General features: G+C 39.7%; 2 protein-coding genes across 2 annotated transcripts in view; one reads left to right on the plus strand and one right to left on the minus strand.

Annotated features, from left to right (window-relative positions):
* The window catches only part of DNAH7 (dynein axonemal heavy chain 7), a 189113-nt gene that overhangs the window by 159053 nt on the left and 8177 nt on the right, over nucleotides 1-21883 (plus strand). The window contains exons 53-58 of the mRNA XM_058188377.1: nucleotides 2539-2631; nucleotides 9846-10022; nucleotides 11363-11524; nucleotides 13308-13508; nucleotides 20335-20496; nucleotides 21421-21606. Coding sequence (XP_058044360.1) covers nucleotides 2539-2631; nucleotides 9846-10022; nucleotides 11363-11524; nucleotides 13308-13508; nucleotides 20335-20496; nucleotides 21421-21606 — 981 coding nt within the window. The remainder of the gene's footprint in view (nucleotides 1-2538; nucleotides 2632-9845; nucleotides 10023-11362; nucleotides 11525-13307; nucleotides 13509-20334; nucleotides 20497-21420; nucleotides 21607-21883) is intronic.
* LOC131200937 (baculoviral IAP repeat-containing protein 5.1-like) lies at nucleotides 3627-7394 on the minus strand. Its single transcript, XM_058188361.1, has 4 exons — nucleotides 7257-7394; nucleotides 6081-6190; nucleotides 4232-4352; nucleotides 3627-3803 (listed from the first exon to the last, which is right to left on the minus strand). Exons 1-4 carry the CDS (start codon nucleotides 7392-7394, stop codon nucleotides 3627-3629), a joined length of 546 nt encoding a protein of 181 aa, XP_058044344.1.

The raw sequence follows: 21883 nt of genomic DNA on the forward strand, positions 1-21883 counted from the left end.
TTGGTCCTATATCCAGGTGAATTTTTGATTCTAAAGGAACTAATTTTTTATTGCTCTCTTTTTGAAACATTCACCTTTGTGAGATTGCTGTTGATTCTAGATAGAGATTAACAGAGTTGGAAGGGACCTTGTAGGTCATCTAGTCCAATCCCCTGCCCAAGCAGACCCTACAACATTTTTGACAGTTGGCAGTCCATTCTCTTCTTGAAAGCTTCCAGTGATGAAGCTCCCACAACTTCTGAAGGCAAGCTGTTCCATTGGTTGATTGCTCCCACTGTCAGAAAAGTTCTCCTTATTTCCAGGTTGAATCTCTCCTTGATCAGTTTCCATCCATTATTCCCTGTCTGGCCTGCTTTGGAAAATAGCTTGACCCCCCCTCTCCTCTCTGTGACAGCCCGTCAAATATTGGAACACTGCTATCATGTCTTCCCTGGTCCTTCTCTTCATGTTTTAGCCTCCAGTCCCCTAATCATCTTGGTTGCTCTTCTCTGCACTCTTTCTAATGTCTCAACATCTTTTTTATAGACTGGTGACCAAACATGGCTTTGATCAATTAAGGCCTGTTTTATTTTAAGTTGGCATAAAACTGGAAACCAGACTGTGTTAACCTTCAGACTTTCTTCCTTCTTGTTGAAATTATTGGAGTATTTATAAATCTCAATGGCTTCTCTCGGCACTCATGCATAATTATTAATTTTGGATATTATTAAGAAGTGCTTGATGAACCAGTTTGATGAAGTATTGCTTTGTCCAAATTGTTCACAGCTCAATTTTTTGCTGGGTCGGCAACTGGAGACACTGCAAGTTCTGGAACTATCTGAACATTTGCTATGTTTCTAAGTAGTAGAGTTAGAGAGTATGCTTGAATGATTCCAAATCCACTGCTTACCCTGGAACAGAATAGGGGAAAGCCATTTCTTGAGATCTAGCAAAATTGCTAGATGCGGGGCAATAAAGATGACTACACACAAAATGTGCGTCTTACTCCTATGTTATCAACTTCATTGAAGGTATATAGCAACCCTGTTGAGATTAGGGCTGCTGTATGTGAAGAGGAAGTGGTCTGTTTTTTTGTTTTTTTTTTGGTTTACATTTATACCCCGCCCTTCTCCGAAGACTCAGGGCGGCTTACAGTGTATAGGGCAATAGTCTCATTCTATTTGTATATATTTTTTTACAAAGTCAACTTATTGCCCCCCCAACAATCTGGGTCCTCATTTTACCTACCTTATAAAGGATGGAAGGCTGAGTCAACCTTGGGCCGGGCTCGAACCTGCAGTAATTGCAGGCTTTGTGTTCTTAATAACAGGTCTTAATAACAGGCCTTACCAGCCTGAGCTATCCGGCCCTTCCCCTCCAGTTCCTTTGTTTTTTCCATGCGTGTGCTAATCTGTGGATTCCAGTAAAGCATCACCTACTTTAGCTTCATATATTCAGGTGAGGCTAAAATATTTAGTTTGGTATGTTGTTAAAGAGAACACAGAGAACAAACTGAGGAATGAGTTACAGTTTCATGACAGAGAGCACATTTTCTTTGAGGCAAGTGAGTTCATGTTTTGACCCCGGCATGTCAAATAAATTAGAATTAAAAATCTGGTAAATGTGAATGGCCCCTCCGTTAATGTTAGTTGCAGATGGCTGGGAAAACCTTCCATTCTGAAAGAAGCAAGAGGAGGAAGCTTCTGCAGAAATTTTTTTGAGAAACCACCCCAGAAGATTGGAAGCAGAGCTGTCATCATGCCATTGACAATAGCTCCAATGCCACTGAGACATAGGCTAGTGGTTTAATAACTGCTGGTTAACCAGGCTTTTGGATAGGGACATCGTTTGCTAATGGTCCAGAATAAATTATTGGACAATTGTTTCATTGGGAGTTAATGACTGAGAAATAGCTGGAGATTTCCATGAAGTGTTTTGAATGAATTTCCTAAGACAGCTAGCCATATTAATATTCTGTAGCGAAACAATAATTTTTCTGGCACCTTAAGCACCAGATAATTATCACTTGAGTGTTCATGAACTATAGCTCATTTTTTAAAAAAATGAAGTTTCCACTTAAATTGGAGATGTGCATGCAGTCAAATAAACACATACATGCATACTTGTATGTGTGAGGTTGAGGGTAGGACTGTAAAGAATGATTCATGCAGATACATATGGGTAGTTGTAGTTCTCAGCTTATGACCCTTTGACAGTCTTACTCCTCACACAACGGTCACAGCATTCTCGTGGTCACAGGACTGTAGTTTGGCATGCTTAGTGATCAGCATGTATTTGTGTCAGTTGCAGTGTCCAGGAGTGATATGGTTGCCTTAAGGAGTATGGCAAAAACAGTCATAAAATTGGGGACTTAATGACCACACAACTTAGTAACAGACATTCCCATCCCAATTGCGGTCATAAGTCAAGGACCATCTGCATCCTGACTTGAACCATGTGACATGAAACTGAGTCTTTTGAAGACTTTCAGTTTTGCTGTTTAGCGTTATAATCCCCCTTTGCCATTTTTTCTGGTTCAAGAATTGTCTGTGTTTTCAGGATCCTCACCATGAGGAATTTCCTGAGGAGTGGCAAAATAAACTGGAAGGGTTCCAGAGGATGCTAATCATTCGTTGCCTGAGACCTGACAAAGTAAGTATGGTCAGCTGGTTAACAAATGTATGCTATGTTAGACTGAGTCCTATCTAATTGTTCACCCTTAAGAAAGGTAACTGTGTCTTTTTTAAAAAATCTACGTTGGAAGTAGCCAACGCTGAAATAGCTGGTGGAAGAATCTTTACTTGTGGTGGGTAAATAATTTACTATTAGGTGAATCTCTCTTTTCCTATTACATCAGAGAATGGAAAAAGGGACAAGAACTTTCCAGACACAGAAACACTGCTTGCCTTACATTACTGTGATGTTTATTTGTTTTGATGGTTTTAGGTAAATAATCTGTGCTTATTTTTTAATATATACAGTGGCCTTTGACAAACTTTATAGACATTTCCAATGGAGCATTTTACAGTTTCTTAACTGCCTCTTCCCTTCCCTATTTCACACAGGTTCCTTGTAGACTATTTTATGTAAAAGTACTGCTGTCTTCAGTTTTGTAGAGTCACATAACAGATTCAAAAAAATGAATAATGCATATATTAATAAAAGCATTTTTTCCGTATTTGTTCATGGAGGAACACTATGGTGATACACAAGCTCTTAAATAGGGAAACTCATCACACCTTGATGTGTGGTGCCAAAAGCAACATATTGCAGAGCTGGCATTACACTGAAAACTGTACTGTGCATATTATTTGTAAGATATATTATTGAATAAATTTGGATATCAGTTTAAAAGAAATCCCTCTTAGTCTGTCCAAAACCCTTTATTTAAAATTCTATCTTTACATTATCCAAACACATTATCTCAGTTTAGTGGATTACTTCCATAAGTCAGAATTATTTCTTTCTGCCTTCCTTCTGGCTTTATGCAGAACAAGCATTACAACACAATAAAAGCATCAGGAATATAAATGGCTATCCGAAGATTCCATTCATGTCATATTAGCCAGTATTACAGGCCAGGCCTTTGTTCCCATTGATATGTGCCTTTACCTCTGACCGTGCTTGTCATCACAAGAGACTGTCAGCTACAATCCATTCTCTTCTATTTGTTGGCTGGCACCCAATTTTCTTTTGTTGCAAATGGCAGAAGACTCCGTTTCTGGTGTGTACTGGTATTTATTCATGAAATGATCCACAAGACGTTTTCTTGTTAGAGCTGCTTCTTTTTCAAAGGTGTTTATTATACTTCGGCCTGTTTTGTACTTGAAAATAAGTGGAGAATTCAGTTAGCCACAATTTTTAGATGATAGACAGCATGAACAACTGGAAGGGATACTGCAGAATATATTAATAGCTTTCCTTTTTTAAAAGAAAGCATCTACACCTTTGACAGTAATTGTTTCCAACCTCAATTGCTCATTTGGATCCACGCTCATAGCCCAGCATGATTTTAAGCTACTGTGAGGGGGAAAAACTAAACCTTTGTCAATGCTTGTCAAAGAGAAAAAATAGGGAGAAAAATGGTTGCTGTCAGTTTTTATGTATGTCAGCAGCCTCTTGCAGCAACAAAGCAAGATTTTTAGAAAGAAAGAGAAGCCACATTTCGCACTGGCCCATGGGGTCAGCAGGTGCTTTAAGTTCAGATTGCTTAGGTCACCTCAGCTCCCCTCATAACAGTTCCATTACTTACAAGAAAATTTCTGGCCCTTTCCATCTCTAGTTCATAGTATTCTTCTACTGTCAGATCATCAAAATCCTTCGAAAGGGACAAGAACCCACATGAGTCTTGGCTACGCTTGGCGTGCTCCAACCTGCCAGGGAAAAAAGGCCATTGGCAAGAAGTAGAATGAGCCAGGAAAAGTAGAAGAAACTTTCAGGAACACAGCTTAGTGCTACAGTTAGAAATGTAAACATTTTCCATGTAAGCAGTTGCCCATCATTCACATCTTCCGGCGTGATTCAGTGACAGAGTAATGTTATGCAACAAGTTACTAAGTTACTATCGGCACTTATACCTTTGTAAAGCAACAAGTAAACTAGGTTGGTTGAGGCAGATCAATTAAGGGGGATCAATTAGCACACCTGACTACTTGGCGTTTAAATACCTTAATTAAAGTAACATTTGGGTACGGCTGAGCTTCACATGTTACATCAAACCCAGAAGCTACTGCTGCCCCTAAGTAAGGAAGCACAACCTATCAGCGCTAAAACTCATTGTGTTTATCAGTTTGTAACTGTGGAGACAATTACATGGGCAGAACTGATAGGTGTTTGGCTTTCAGAATAAAGGAGCATCTGGGTCCTTTAAATGCAAATGGCAAATGGGTCCGGACAGTCTTGAGTAATCCAACAGCAGCAGCAAATCATGGCCATAAAATGCATTCTTCGGCCATTGCAAAACCCTTACAGGCCACCAGGTAGATCTAAAATCTGCATTCAAAGTGTTCCTGCACCACAGGAACTCTCGTTTCCTGCAGTTTAATGAGGCGGTTGCCATTAACCATTTGAAGTCTCCCTTGGGCATGCAGAAACGGCTTCATGTCAGTCTACGCCTTCCATGGGTGTAAGGCTTGCCATTGGTTGCTTTCCTGCATACGTTATAGGCTTAATTAACGCTCTTGCCAGATCATCATCATCATCATCATCATCATCATCATTATCATAATAATAATAATAATAATAATAATTTAATTTTTATAATTTTTTTATAATCTTATGTTTGATGCTGATTTAAACTGTGTTATTGCAATGTATCGTATTTTTTGGAGTATAAGATGCACCCTTTTCCCTCAAAAAAGAGGGTGAAAATCTGGGTTCGTCTTATACGCTGAATATAGCCCCGCCCAGCTTCTCAAATGGAGGTTTCGGAATCATCATCAGAAACAGCATCAGAAACAGAGCTTCAGAAAAGAAGCCCTCAAACAGAGCTTCAGAAAAGAAGCCCTCAAACAGAGCTTTAGAAAAGATGCTCCAAACAAGAGCTTCAGAAGCTTTTTTTCTGAAGTTCTGTTTTGGAGGCTTTCAGAGACAGAAAAAAGTTTTTTCTGAAACAGCTTCAGAGTCAGAAAAAAGAAGCCAAAAAAAAAGCAAGGCACAGAGCTCACAACCCTGTTGCTAAAATTCACCTCTGGGAACAACTGATTGGGGGTATTCTTGGAGGCCAATCCACCTGCCAATCAGCTTTTTTCTTATTTTCCTCCCCAAAAACTAAGGTGCATCTTATACTCCGGTGCGTCTTATACTCCGAAAAATACGGTAGGTACTGATGAGCCCATATGAAATGCTTGCATCTACCTCTGTTCATCTTTTGGCTGTATTGTTTAGGTTGGTTGAGTTGTTTCCTCAGTGGGAGCTAAAACACCGTATGAAATTCCATTAAAGGTGGGGAGATACCTATCAGAACTTGGGAAAGTAATTCTGCTCCAGCCAAGAAATGGTTTTCTAACCTCCTCCACAACATCCTTAGACTAAGACAAGACAACAATATTCTTAGTCTGAGCTGCCTCAAGGCAGAAAATCAGCAATCGGGCCATACATACCAGGGATCGTGATTGGACTCCCAGCCCTCTAACTCTATCAAGCAGAAGAAGCACTTGGCCACATCAGGTTCCTCTGCATGTGGATGATGGATGAAGCCAGCCTTGGCCATCTACATAAGAAGAGGATAAGGACACTTTGAAGACTGAGAGAGAACTTTTGTGCTTCATAGGATATTGTTTGCCATCACCTGGATCTTTACTAATGACTGTGTCCACATCACGAGGTTAAGCTATGTTTCCTTGGAGATTGAATCAGTCACAGGAGCTGGCCTAACATAATAGGCTAAGCTATGCGCAAATTGTTGGACTCTGGCTTATATAAGGGTTCTGCGAAATTCAAATTGCTTTACCATTTTTCTCACTTATACTGAAAAGTAAGCTGCATCTGGAATTAGTCTGCATTTCTGCAGATTCTATACAATTCTGCTTAGGCTGCCTGACATACTACCTTCTGTTTTTCTCAACTAACAAACATGCCCCGTTTGGAGGAGATCTCAGAGCCAAACAATCTCCCCTCCCCCCCCCCAAAAAGAAAACTTGGTTAGGCTTATACAAAAACTTGCATCTCCTTTTGTCCTGCATATTCCATTTTTTTTTCAGAGCCACCTCAGGCAGTTTAGTTTTACTAAAGGAAAGACAACTCAAGAGCCAAGAAAGAAGAGCAGGTTTTAAAGAGAATATGGAAGTGAACTAGTCCCTCAACTGGAACTTTCCTAGGAGAGAATTCCTAAGCTGATAGTAGCAAGTTTCCCCCAGCTTAAACGAGAGCTTTTCCCCTACAATTTTTAGAAAAATATATGGGAGCCAGCCTGGGCTTCTTTTAAAAACTAGAGAGGTTTGTAACATAATTGAGAAATAAAGCCTGCAGATTTGGGACAGGGGGAGCAGTAGACCTTTTTCTCTTTCTTCTTCTGGCATGTTAAAAAAAACAACACCACAAAGAATGATTTAGCAGCAAGCTTTTCTTTTTGGATATTTACTAGAACATAAAGTATAGCTCCCTTCTCAGGAAGGGAGGAAAACTCCAATTTTTAAGAACAGCTAAAAGTATTATTCAAGGTAAGGCTGTATATATGAAGAGGAAGCCTGGCTGAATTCTACTTTGAATGAATACACATTATTGGGGGGGGGGGGAATGGTGGCTTTTCAAAGATTTCTCAGAACCTTTAGACTTACATTCTCAGGAGTACATTTGCAGTTGTCCTTAAAAGGCCATGCAGTTAAAGTCTGTAGGCGATTTCTATATTCATACATTTCTCTGAATTCAAGTAGGTTCTTGGAAGTTGAAGTGATTTCTTTCAGGAAAGCCTCCATGTAGTCTATGAATGTTGCAAACTCTTATTCTCACCACACTTTCTTTCAAAGTCACAAGCTTGTATGGGTTCCGGCTTCATATTTAAGACATTTCCTTAGCTCTCTCAATTGTTGTCACCTGTTAATCAACCTTTAAAAGCTGGGAGAAAAAGTGGATAAACTATAAATAAACATGGATAGTTTAATCTATCTAAATAACTACAATACCTTTTCCTCTTAAAGGTACAGTACATTTCAAAGTGTTTAGATTTAAAACACTAATTCAAAAATCAAGTCTGCATTAAAATATTTTAGAAAATGCTAAATAAAATAAACATTAAAACATCAAAAAGTAAAAGCAATAAAATACTTTTTAAAAAAAAGACCAGTACAGAAATTGATTACTTGCCATAATTAACATCTTATTTCTTGGGGTGCTCCTTTCCTTTTAATTCTGCAGATAACTACTTGAAGCAGGTGCTGCTTTTCTTGTTCCTGTCATCTAAAGCAGAGCTTTCCAACCTTGGCAACTTTAAGACTTGTGGACTTCAACTCCCAGCAAAGCTGGCTGAGGAATTCTGGGAGTTGAAGTCCACAAGTCTTAAAGTTGCCAAGGTTGGAGACCCCTGATCTAAAGATGCATTTGCCTAAATTCTTGAGAGTTATCCACCCTGGCTGTTCACTCCCCTAATAATACAGAACAATTCTTTGGCTATATCCCTGCATTGAGGCCCAGGTTCTCTGATGTAAGGGTATGGCGCAAACTGAGAGAGGTAGAATAATATTTGGAGCTGGTGGGCACATATGAATTTTCAAAGCATTTTTTAAAAAGTATTTTATTTTCAAAAATGTAGATGCTGCCTACTCTTCGGATCCTAAGTTGTGAACAAGCAAACAAAATGACTGTAGCTATTACAACTTATCAAGCCACCCATTTTTCAGAAGGGAAACTGATTAGATCATTTCCCCCTTCCACTCAGGATGTTTTCTACCTTCCACTCCCCCAATATATCTTTTTTTTTTTTTGAGGCTGGGGTGAAGGTTTGTAAAGTAGCGCTGCAAACATCTGTACAGACACTAGGTGGCAGCGACAGTCCTTCATCTCTTTTCTGCCATCTAGTGCTTCTACATTTTTTGCAGCTGATTTATGGGACTCCAGAGGATGGTAGAGGACAGGAAGGCCTGGAGGAATGTTGTCCATGGGGTCGCGATGGGTCGGACACGACTTCGCAACTAACAACAACAACAAAAATGTAAACCAAGTCATGCCAATGTTTATTTTCTGCAGGGAAGCCCGAGGCATTCTTATAAATACAGGTGATAATGTCTGATCAGAGGTGGGTTTCAGCAGGTTCTGACCAGTTGGAGAACCGGTAGCGGAAATTTTGAATAGTTTGGAGAACCGGTAGTAAAAATTCTGACTGGCCCCGCCCCATCTATTCTCTGCCTCCCAGCTGATCGGGAGGAAATGGGGATTTTGCAGTAACCTTCCCCAGGATTGGGGATGGAATGGAGATTTTACAGTATCCTTTCCCTGCCATGCCCACCAAGCCATGCCCACCAAGCCATGCCATGCCATGCCACGCCACGCCAACCAAACCACACCAACAGAACCGGTAGAATTTTTTTTTGAAACCCATCACTGTGTCTGAAGCTATTTGTCATTGTATGCCAACATTCTATGGTCTCTTTCTCCCTCTCTCTCTCCCTCCCTCCCCTTCTCTCTTTAAGCATGGGTATATGTGTAGAATGGTAGTCATCAAAAGAAGGATCCATTGGCCCCTTGGTGGCAAGAGGGAATAACATATTGCTTATCCCTACCCCTAAAGATTTGGATTTCAGCAACTATTATGAACACAGAATTGCTGTAGTTCCTCTACTATCATTTAGAATAGTGGTTCTTAAAATATGACCTTAGGATCCCTGCCTCCCCCCCAGACGTCCTCAGGGGTCTGCAAAGACAAAATTATTTGCTAGCCTATGTTGAAAAATAATACATTTTAAAAATCCCATCAAGCTATAGCAATAGTGAATGGATCAGTTTTAATTTTTAATATGGTAAATATGAATAAATACAACTCATATAAATAAAAGCCTTTTGTGGGGGTCTTCCATAATTTTTTAAAATAGGAAGGCCTCTTGATAGAAAAAAAGTTTTTAAAAATATTGATTTAGACTATGCCAGGTTGGAGAAAGATGGGATTGGGACATTGCATCTAATATGAACATAATACTCATACTTGATGATGTAGAAGTTTGCCTAACTTGTAATTTTTTCTTTTCCACTTTTTCCTTTTTTTCTTGTACCAGAATTATTCCTTTTAATTTTTTAAGAGAATTGGAAGTAGAAGCACAGCATCTGAAACTCTGTGATTAGTGTGTGTTTTTATTAAACAACACAAGTCAATCTTATATATAACGATTTTTAAGGAAAACCATGTCTTTTTTTTTTTTGCCTTCTTGACTTTCTAGATTATTCCCATGGTGCAAGAATTTATCATTAACAACTTGGGCCGTCTGTTTATTGAGCCTCCTCCTTTTGACTTAAACAAAGCATTTGGGGATAGCCACTGCTGTGCTGCACTAATTTTTGTGTTGTCTCCGGGTGCAGATCCCATGGCGGCTCTTCTCAAATTTGCCGATGACCAGGTATGTGGATGACTATTTCCTTGAGCTTCTCCGTGGATATGAGACCTAAGACTGGAGTGCTTGCTATGGCATTACTTGTTCAGTGGGATGATATATGAGCAGAAGGCTTCAGGGTTGCTGGGAACATCGGCTGAAATCATTTTACAGGCTTGATCTGATTTACATTGAAGAAGCCCAATGGTTTCATCTCAGAATGTGATAGTATTGTCAGAATGACGTAACTGATGTTGCCATGTTTATGTACCTGCGTGCAACATCACAGCACACACATACAAAAAGGACAGAGCTTGTGCCACAATGCTCGTATCATTACAGTACTTGCTCTCTATGTGACATATGCCTTATTATACACGCTGGTATTCAGGAGGCTGTAGAAGGAAGAAAACACTCATCCTGTATTTGTTTTTATCCTTTTATGGAATGCAGCAGTATTTGAATGAATATAGGCTGCACCATTTATGAACAGTCACTTTTCTGAGCCCCTGGTTGAATCTGTATCCATTAAAGTACTTAGAGTGTCCTTTATCCCCAAGCCTCGGTACATATTAATTTCAGTAGAGGCAATGGATTTCAGTCCCAAGGATTAGTTGATCTGTCAGGCTGGAGATCTGATAGATTAAGAGAGAGAGAGAGACAATCTCTTCTCACTTACCCTGTTCCTTCTCTACCCTGGCAATCAACTACCCTAAGTTTCAAGAAGAGATGAAAAAGAGGAAAAGCTGGTTTTTAGCCATCAGCTTTCCCAGGCATGGAAGTTCTAACATGGCCTTAGCCATGCACACCCAGTGAGAAACGAAGAAAAGTTTAGCCCTTTAAACTCACCTCTCTTTGTCTGCTCAAAGTAAAGGAAGCAAGGTCTTCCTTTGAAAGTTGATGATCCATAGTCATCTGTTAAAGCTATAGTAATGCAATGACAGATGGGCAGCTTTCCTGCTGGCTGGTGATGTTGACAGGGTAGAGGGGCTGCCAAATTGAAGGGTTTCATCAATCCCTTTACTCCCTCATCAATCTCCTGAGATATGGAATCAGGACACTATCACTCAGCAATTATCAATTGTTACAGGAATTGGTAAGTAGAACCAACCTATGTGAAAGAAGCCTTGGTAAATCTTGTTAGTAAGTAACTTCTCTCAACTCAATAAAAGAAAGGCAAGGAATGTCTTCTAGAGGATCATGGCCAATTGCATTTGTTTCATACATGAAGCTTAATAACTTGATGTAACTTCAACAAGACTTTCTTTAGGATTCTAAATGTTGACTGCAACCTAACCCTCTCTGTGCTCCTGCAACATTTGATGATTTCCCCCCCTTTTTTCCCCATGGATGTTTTATATGTACAGGGCTTTGGTGCATCAAAACTCAGCTCTCTGTCCCTGGGCCAAGGCCAAGGCCCCATTGCTATGCGCATGATTGAGAAGGCAGTAAAAGAAGGTAGTTGGGTAGTTCTGCAGAACTGCCATCTTGCAACCTCATGGATGCCCACACTAGAGAAAGTCTGTGAGGTGAGTAGAAACAGGAGCTTAAACTATGATGACATGTCATGTAGAAAAAAGATGAGTTGTAACTCGTAGGCTAATGTTCTGTGTGAGATGGGCAGAACAATGGTAAAGGAGCCAGAGCTGGAGAAAGATGACAGTACTCAAACTGGCTTATAAGGAAGATAGCAGAAAGAGCCACTAAGTTTTAAGTGTGACATTGTGAACCAAGAGAACATCTGAGGAATCAGTGAATCTTGAAAGTAATGTTGGAAAAAATTTCACCTGGACTGAAGGCAATAAGATAAAAATGCATAAAGCCAGGAATAGAAATATGTGCATGAGGTAGGAGACAGGCCTACTAAATCTGGGCTGAACCAATCTACATGACTACTAAATGAGAGCAAAATAATACACCCCCCCCAATTATTTGTTGAATCCTATTGGAGATTTGGATTTCTCAGCTTATCTGTTAATATAATTTGCATCAGGTTAGCTTTTTTGGGTGCAAGTATACCTTTGGGTCATTAATAAATAAAAGAGCCTTCACCAACAGGTTGCTTGGCAGATCCAAGAGTGGAAGGGCTGGAGAACAATCCTTTGTCAATAAACTTTCCCCCTCCCTCCATGGCTTCTTCCCCTTCTGTTTTGTCCACTTGGGCTTCTGCAAGAGGAAATTGTAATGAACAGAAGCTCTTGGACTTAAGAGGGAAGGGCTGAAGGCAGCTATATTGGCCAGCTTGTTCTAGTGACTGAATCAGCTAGTTCTGCCCAGTGCCTCAGCAAAGGAAGTGGTAATGCTATTGCCAACACATCAAGTTAACGAATGTTTCTTCCATTTAAACCTCATCATTGCTATTGCCATTTCCATAACTATTTGAATTTTGAGGGTGTATTACTACATAAGCAGGGTGAAATGGTTGGAGCAATCAGCAAAAAACCCCTGAGACATAAATAGTAATTTTTACTTGTTTTGGAGTTTCAGAATTAACTTAATCCTTAAATATTTATCTTGAATAAACTCTTCATAAAATGTAATATTGGGAAAGTACCTTGGGGCTCTAAATGTAAGTAGTAGCTTTCATTGAATTCAACCTTCAGCATGTATGCTTAGGTTTGGCCTGCAGGGTGCATTTATTTCTAATATTGAGTTAGACTGTATCATCCTGATTTTTTAAACTATGATATATTGGTTTTTAAATCAAATTTTAATAGTTTTGCGAAGATGGATTTGGGGAGGGGGGTTAAATTAGATAGGCCTAAATTGGAACTGGCTATCTCGGAAGTTCAATTATTGAGGCACACAGAGAAATATCTCTTAGATTACAATGGTAGCAATTAGTTTTTAAATTGGAGTATATAACCATTGTATCAGACATTGATTGATGGATGCTACTAAAACATAAATAGATCTAGCACATTTGCCCACATAATATATGGCATAATATCTCAACTGTGCTTGAAAGCAAAGAACAAGTATGGGGAAACAGTACTTCCAATAAAAGGAAGCAGTTATCCAGCATTTTCTGCATTTATTGAACTACAACTAACGTAAACCCCAAACAAGATGGCCTAGGATTATAGGAATAATTTAAAATATCTGGTCAGCATCAAGTAAACAGCCTCAGCAATACAAGATTTCATGTTAAACATGAATACACATCACATCAAGTTCCTATTCCCATTTATAAAAATTGTTATTGAACATAAATATATTTGAATGTGGGTAGGCCTTAAGAAGAAACGCTTAATTTGTAACCTCAGCTGGTGATCTCTTGTCCTAACTGAGTCTCTTTTTCTTCTCCATTAGGAACTTAATCCAGATACAACACATCCAGATTTCCGTATGTGGCTCACAAGCTACCCATCTCCCAACTTCCCTGTTTCTGTGCTCCAGAATGGAGTGAAGATGACCAACGAAGCCCCTAAAGGTCTTCGGGCAAATGTGATCAGGTCATATCTAATGGACCCCATCTCAGATGTGGAGTTTTTTAACAGCTGCAAAAAACCTGTTAGTATTCCATGATTAGTCTTGTTTTCTCCTTCTTGTAAAAGCCAGCTCAAGCAGACTCTTACGGGCTGGCTTGCATTTTTGCTGGTTTATAACCTACCCAATGAAATAGCCCTTCTATGCACAGAAACGTGCCTTTATGGCTGCCTCCTGGGATGCAGTTAATAGCAGGCTTTATTAAAATTGTATTTTTATTTTACCGCCAAGCTTTATTTCTCCTCCACCAAGCGTTGGTGGTGTGCCATGAATAATGTTGTGTGCCCATTTTTAAAGAAGTCAGGAGGAAGTAGTTTCCCAATGCAAATCTGCAAAGCAGGGGAGACATTTTTGCAGCCGAAGATGAGCTGAGTGTTGCCCTGCTGAGAATCAAACCTTCTTTAATCGAAAGCATTAAAATGCTGGTTTCATAGGACCGGGAGGGCGAAAACGGCTCTATGAGTTGATGGATGGCACTCATCAGTACCTTCTTTAGAATAACAGCTTCGAGTGAGGAGCCACCTGCTGTTTTCATAATTAGGTTTCAGAGTGTGAAGGCGCTTGACCCAAGATAATTTCCATGATCGGTGTCGTAATTAAGAATGGGAGATTGTTGTGCTTAAACTGAGATGATGATGATGTTTTTCTGCTTGCCTGGCAATTAAAACAAAAACACAAAATAAAAACCCCTCTGAAACTTTTTAAAAAGTTAAAAAATGCAAACAGGCTGAAAGAAACAAAAGAAGCGAGAGCAGACATTTAGGTTGCAGGTTTTAAATATATCATTCAGAAACAAAGGTTGCATATCGCTCCTAAAAGGCAGCTCACTTCATAATTGTGTAAATTTCTGGGTTTCTTTCCTTACCCAAGGCTCAGTTTCCTCGAAAGAGACTTCTGACCTTTTCATGGAAAGTTTATAAGCATAAAGAGAAAACACACAGTTTTCAAACTCCAACAGAGTTTTATCTCCCATCTGATCCCTAAAACCCTACAAAAGAGAGAAGCTTTTCTTTTCTTCTTTTCTTTTCTTCAGGTTCAGCACAGATAGCTTCCACTGCAGGTTAGTTGGACCTCTTCTACTCTGCCTATACCCATAGGTTCCAAGGTTCTTCATGCATCCTTCAGTAGCATTGGGTGACCATTCCGCTCTGCCTTTCTCAGCTGGAGAAAATCGAATAGAATAATAGAGTTGAAAGAGACCTTGGAGGTCTTCTAGTCCAACCCCCTGCTTAGGCAGGAAATCCTATACCACTTCAGACAAATGGCTATCCAATCTCTTCTTAAAAACTTCCAGTGTTGGAGCATTTACAACTTCCAGAGGCAAGTTGTTCCACTAATTAATTGTTCCAACTGTCAGGAAATTTCTCCTTAGTTCTAAGTTGCTTCTCTCCTTGATTAGTTTCCACCCACTGCTTCTTGTTCTACCCTCAGGTGCTTTGGAGAATAGCTTGACTCCCTCTTCTTTGTGGCAACCCCTGAGATATTGGAACACTGCTATCATGTCTCCCCTAGTCCAGGGGCAGCAATCCATGGCTCTGGAGCCACATGTGGCTCTTTCATCCCTCTGCTGTGGCTCCCTGTCGCTGGTCGGCTCCACCATTGATAGGGCTTTCGGCTAGGACAGGTAGAGGAAAAAGGATGCCGCACTAGGAGGAGACTCTATGGTGGGGGAACTGGACATCCGGTTTTGAATGGGGGGCTTCTGATTAGGACCTTTGTGGCTCTTTGAGTGTTTAAGGTTGCTGACCCCTGCCCTAGTCCATCTTTTCATTAAAAGCTTCAGTACAGGGGCAGATCTGTATCATTTAACTAAGTGAATATTGTGTGTAAATTCAGTTTCGTTTTGGAGTTGGCCCCATCTGCAGTTGCCTGATTGAGAGAAAAGCATCTGGAGAGGTTGCAGACCACACACACACACACACACACACACACACACAAGGTGGGCATGGGATTAGCTCATCTTTTTCACTTGCATGAACTGTCACTCTTAACAGGGAATTTGGGGCTGGTGGACACATTGGCTTTTTGAGAACAAGTCATGTATAGCCTCACAGAGCAGCTGCCACGGAGACATTGCTGTGCGCTAATTGGTAACACAATAGGTATGGCATTCACCAAGCATCCATTCGTAAGTGCCCATTACCTTTCCTAGCCTCACATTTATCAGAGTACATTTATCTTTTCTATGGGCAAATGGGACGCTTCCAACAAAGCACTAAGCAGACCCTCTGCCCCAATGGCATTCAGGAAATTAAAGATTTGGAAGAAACATCCAGGTCCGGCTCATGTTCAGGGAGAGAATCCAGGATAAATCTTCCCTAACATATGGCTTTCTAGCTTCTGCTTGAACCTATCCAACAAAGGGGATCCCATCACGTTTCTGGATTGTTACTCCCAGTGTCCAACTTTTATTCCAGTTAGGAAGTTTGTTCTGCACTTTGGCTAAAATCTGCCAATCTCAACCCCCCCCTTTTTTAAAAAAATCATTCTTGGAATGCTAGAGAACATGTTGTGTGGCAACACTGCAGGTACTGGGGGAAAAAATTCTACTGTATTTCCATTCCTTTCTTTTTTTTTCTAACAGGAAATCCACTTCCCATGGTCTTTGGTCACACAACAACCTTTCTAGCTATCTGATCCTCCCGATTGTCCTTCTGTCAACTTGTTTTGCTTTCTTTGAAACTTTTCAAAACTATAGTGCCTGCATACTATATATTTTTGAAAAGGTTCTATCTGTTGTATACAACAGTATACACGGAAGAAGGAGGAGGTTCCGAGTCATGTAGAATAAGAGTGGAAGATGCTTCCTCTGCTTTTAGAAATAAAGATGATGCTAGAAGGTGGGCGCTTGATTTTGCAGCACTGTACAGGTAGTCCTCATCTTACAACAGTGTGTTTAGTGACCGTTAATGTTAAAACGTCACTGAAAATATGACCATTTTTCACATTTATGACCGTTGCAACATCCCCATGGTCATGTGATTTACATTCAGATGCTTGACAATGGACTCATATTTATGACGGTTGCAGTGACCCAGAGTCATGAAATCCCCTTTTGCAACCTTCTGACAAGCAAAGTTAGTAGAGAAGTGAGATTCACTTAACCACCATGTTACTAATTTAATAGCAGTGATTCACTTAACAAATGCAGCAAGAAAAGATGTAAAATGGGGCAAAAACTCCAAAAATTTGGGATCTATCTATCTATCTATCTATCTATCTATCTATCTATCTATCTATCTATCTATCTATCTGTTTGTCAAGCATATTTAAGATAACAGATAAAAGTATAAACATAATTTGAATACATGAAAAGAGTAAGAGTAAAAATAAAAAGGAATATTAGGAGAGGGACTGTAGGCACACTGGTGCACTTATGCATGCCCCTTACAGACCTCTTAGGAATGGGGTGAGGTCAACAGTAGACCGTTTAAGGTTAAAGTTTTGGGGGTTTGGGGAAGAAACTACAGAGTCAGGTAGTGCATTCCAGGCATTGACTACTCTGTTACTGAAGTCATATTTTCTGCAATTGAGTTTGGAGCGGTTTACCTTGAGTTTGTATCTATTATTTGCTCGTGTATTGTTGTGGTTGAAGCTGAAGTAGTCATTGACAGGTAGGACATTGTGGCAGATAATTTTATGTACTACACTTAAGTCAGACCGAAGTTGGCATAGTTCTAAGTTGTCTTAAGCCCAAAATTTGAAGTCTGGTGGCATAAGGTATTTTATTGCAGGTAGAGGAATGGAGGACTCTTCTCGTAAAATATCTCTGGGCTCTCTCAATTGTATTTATGTCTGATATGTAGTGCAGGTTCCAGACAGATGAGCTGTATTCGAGAATTGGTCAAGCAAATGTTTTGTATGCTCTAGTTAGTAGTACAATATTACCAGAGAAGAAGCCTTACAAGATTAGGTTAACAACTCTTAATGCCTTTTTGGCAATGTTGTTACAGTGGGCTCTGGCACTTAGATCTTTAGAAATGAGTACTTCAAGATTTTTGGCAGACTGAGGGTCATCTACAAGGTCATGTCCATCTAATTTTGTATTTTATGTTTTGATTTTTTTTGCCAATGTGCAAGACAGAGCATTTGTTTGTTGAAATTTGAAGTTGCCACTTGTTAGACCAATCCGACACATAGTCAAGTTCTTTTGGAAGAGTAGTTGCATTGTTGGTGGTGTTGAATTTAAACTTAACATCATCAGCGAAGAGAACACAGTTGCTTTTAATATGAACACAAAGGTCATTTATGTAAAGTTTGAAGAGTGTTGGACCTAAAACACTGCCTTGGGGAACACCACTATTAGCAGATAAAGGATTTGATAGAGCGCTTCCTATTTTGACCACTTCTTGTCTGTTTGACAGGAAGGCAGCTATCCATTTATGTAGGAGTCCAGAAATGCCATAGGATTTTAGTTTTAGAAGTAATTTGTCATGTACCACTGAATCCAAAGATTTAAAGAAGTCTATGTAAATTGTGTCTATTGCTTTGCCCTGATCAAGATGTGTAGTCCATATGTTTTTGCAAAGTAGTAGTTGTAGATTACAGGATAAACCAAATTGTTTGTTGGAGAGTAGGTTGTTTGTCTCTAGGTAGACGATAACAGATTGGTTAATGATTGATTCCATGACTTTGCAGGTGATGCAACATAAAGAGATTGGTCTGTAATTATCAACTAAGCTAGCGTCTCCCTTTTTGAAAATAGGGATGTACGTGGCTTGTGACCCATTGGTAGGGCAAGGAGCTGGTACTGAAAGATTTTTCAAAAATTAGGTTCTGCAATTGCAGTGGAAAGCTTTTTTAAGAAGTATGCACATAGTCCAACTGGTTTAATAGATAGAGATGGTTTTAGATTGTGTAGTGCCTTTTCAACGTTGTCTTCTGTAAAATCAATATGTATAAGATCACTGTAATCATTGTAATTGTTTGTAGTAAGACTGGGAAATATTGGGTATGTGTTGTTGCTGTTTACAAAGACTGAGCTGAAGAACATGTTAAAGAGATTGGCTTCAATAGTTTCGTCAATACAGTCTTTGGTCCTTTTAGAGGTGGGATGGATCTCGAGTCTTTAAGTTTGTTGTTTACAAAATTATAGAAGGCTTGGATGGATTTTGTACGAGGAAGGTCTTCCTCTTGCTAGATGTGATAATTGGTGCAGTCAGTCTTTTTTTGTTGGCATAAGTTTTTATAGCAGATTTTGAAGTTAGCTACATAGTTTTGTTTTTTCGCCAAAGAGATTTTTTTTTCTGGATTGTAGTTTCCTTATTGTTATTAGTAGTTTAATTTTTCTGGTTTTGGGGGATATTACTGGTACATAATGATTCTTTTGACTTTGCGCAAGGAATACATCCCTCCTCACTCCATTATCACATTAAGAGACTATCATGTTTGATGTCTGATCGTGAAATCCGTAGAGGAGGTGGTGTTGCTATCTTCTACAAAAAGTTCCTACATCTAAAAAATATTTAAATTACACAGGAGCTTGCTCTTCCTGAGACCATCGTCTGCGACCTGTCCTTAAATACCACATTTCGAGTCTTACTATATTACAGAGCCCCAGATTACGAGATCGAATGTGCGAGCAAGTTAACTTCACTACTGACATGGGCAGCTTCCTGTCCACATCCTATAATCTTTCTTGGTGACCTTAACTTACCACTTATTAATTGGACCCTAAATGAAGGTACAACTGAACCTATACATGCAACCCTATACAATACTGTAACTAATCTGGGACTTGATCAACTAGTAACTAACAACACTAGACTCAACAACTGCCTTGATCTCATCTTCTGCAACAGTTTAAACTCAATTTATGGACTACAAATAAAAGAACCATTCTCCAACAGCGACCACAACATGATTGACTTTTGTCTCAACTTATGCCCACACAAAAATCATCATAATGATGGGATTCCCAGTTATTTGAATTAAATCAAGCTTTCTTAAAACAAAGGTCAGGTGGGGCAGGATCCCTGACTTGCCACAAGGGGAGTAACAGCGGCACAATGAACCAAAGGGTATCACTTGCTATTCCTCCCTTTCCAACTGTCCATATAAGACAACCATGGACAATGTCTGGGGTCATGCGTAGTCTTTGGATTGATAATACAAATAGTTAAATAAATACAGGAGACATTTTTTTCTTTTTTAGTTTCTCCTGAATTTGCCGCTAAAGGATCAAAGTTTTAATTAGCAATAGCAATAGCACTAGGATTTATGTGCCACTTCACAGTGCTTTTACAGCCCTCTCTAAGCGGTTTACAGAGTCAGCATATTGCCCTCAACAATCTGGGTCCTCTTTTACCAACCTCAGAAGAATGAAAGGCTGAGTCAACCTTGAGCCGGTCAGAATCGAACTGCCAAACTGCTGGCAGTCAGCAGTCAGCAGAAGTAGCCTGCAGTACTGCATTCTAACCACTCCACTACCTATTTATCTATTTAGATGTCTTAAACTTAATATTTTCTAGGGCAGGTTTAGCTTATATTAGGGCTTGTTCCATGCTCCCAGTTTTCAGCAGGTGTGTTCAGAGGGTGTTACAGGGCTGTGGAGAAGGAGCTGTGGGCACCTTTAGGTTAGAAATATGGGTGTGTTTAGCTTGAGTTTCAAAGATTGCCTTGGAGTACATGATGTAGCTCTCCAGTTGAAGTTCAGCAGTTCCAAATTGTCTCAGCGCTAGAAAACGGATCTAGAAAGAAGGTTGATAGCAATTGAAATGAAGTCCTTGGGGGAAGCAGGTAGCTTAATAAGAAAGGAAATAATCACTGAATCAACCACAGTAGCACAACTGAGAATCACTAGACAGAAGAAGGGCGTAGATAAGCCTTTCCTTTTTCTCCCTTTCCAAAGGCTGAATTCAAGAAGCTCCTGTACGGCCTCTGCTTCTTTCATGCCCTGGTCCAAGAGAGACGAAAATTTGGGCCGTTGGGTTGGAACATTCCCTACGAGTTTAATGAAACCGACCTGCGGATCAGCGTGCAGCAGTTGAATATGTTCATAAATCAGTATGAGGTACTGAAGGATTCCAAAACAATGTCAGTTTTGTTCTCTCTGTTGCTGAAAGAGCTGTATGCAGGAACCGCTTGTTTGTTTGTTCATTCAAAAATAATTACATAAATAAACTTTCTTCACTGGAAAAATGTGGGGGGGATTTTTCTCTGATGCTGTTGGCAGGGGTCATGATTTATTTTCAGGATCTTTGGGAACCCACAGGGCATGTATTTTTAATGTAGGGGTTGGAAAGGGATGCTAAAGACCAATATAATTTCGTTAAAAGTATATATATTTTCAGCAGATGGAGTTCACAAACTGTCTTTTCTCAACATTACTAAATCCTATTTCCAAAACACTTCTCCCCATCTAATGCTCCTGTCTCTTATTTTAGATTCCTTTAGATACACAAACACACACACACCCACACCACATTTTTCGGACTATAAGACGCACCTAAATTTAGAAGAGGAAAACAACAACAAAAACTTGGGCCTCCACATGCACCATTTTCAGCCCTTTTTTCAGCCTGTTTTTGAGGCTTCTTTGGCCTGTTTTAGAGGCTTTTCGCAGCCCATTTTTTTCTGAAAAATGAGGTGTGCAGAAGCCAAAAAATGGCTGGTGGGTAGGCGGGGCTTTGGCCATATTTGGTCTATAAGACGCACAGACATTTTTACCCCCTTTTGGGAGACAAAAAGTGTGTCTTATAGCCCGAAAAATACGGTATATACGGTGTGTATGTATACATACATACATATGTTTGTATGTATGTATGATGATGATAATAATAATAATAATTTAGAACCTGATGTATTTTCATATGCTTTTTAATGGGCTCTGCCCCACTCTTCTTATGCTTGTCTTTGACTATAATAAAGATTTGATTTGAAAACATAGTGAGTGGACAGTATGTCACAGAAACCCTTGGTTTTTTTCCCCTCCCAGGAGTTGCCATTTGATGCTATCCGCTACATGACGGGTGAATGTAATTACGGAGGCAGAGTTACTGATGACTGGGATCGGCGTACATTGCGCAGCATTCTAAACAAGTTCTATAATCCGATTATTGTGATGGACCCCAATTATAAATTTGATACCAGTGGCATTTACTATGCTCCTCCTGAAGGAGAAGTAAGCACCCAAACATACAACAGGAAGTTTTTCTGACCAAATCCCATCGAATGGAAGGGAATCCAGGCGAGAGGCTAATGCTAAAAGATCAGCATCTACAAAGGCTGCATTTTTTTGGGGGGGTCATTCTCTGGGGTCAAACGAGATTGCTCTGGTGTAGCCATCAACCTGTACTTTAAAAACCTCTGTAATATCCCTGCATTCTTCAGTATGACCAAGATTCAAAATTCCCATTGGGCTTCATAAGATGTCAAGTGATACTGAGCAGCAGTTGAAT

Source organism: Ahaetulla prasina, chromosome 1 (genome assembly GCF_028640845.1).
Source record: "Ahaetulla prasina isolate Xishuangbanna chromosome 1, ASM2864084v1, whole genome shotgun sequence".
In the NCBI taxonomy this organism is placed as follows: domain Eukaryota; kingdom Metazoa; phylum Chordata; class Lepidosauria; order Squamata; family Colubridae; genus Ahaetulla; species Ahaetulla prasina.

Excerpts from the sequence above, each read along its gene's own strand:
- LOC131200937 (XM_058188361.1), bottom strand. The coding sequence starts at position 7,394 with ATGGAGGCTTTCCTGAAAGAAATCACTTCAACTTCCAAGAACCTACTT. Across the intron at positions 6,191-7,256 it reads GCAAATGTACTCCTGAGAAT|ATGGCCAAGGCTGGCTTCAT; the intron begins GTAAGTCTAAAG and ends CTTCTTATGTAG. Across the intron at positions 4,353-6,080 it reads GAGTCCAATCACGATCCCTG|GTTGGAGCACGCCAAGCGTA; the intron begins GTATGTATGGCC and ends TTTCCCTGGCAG.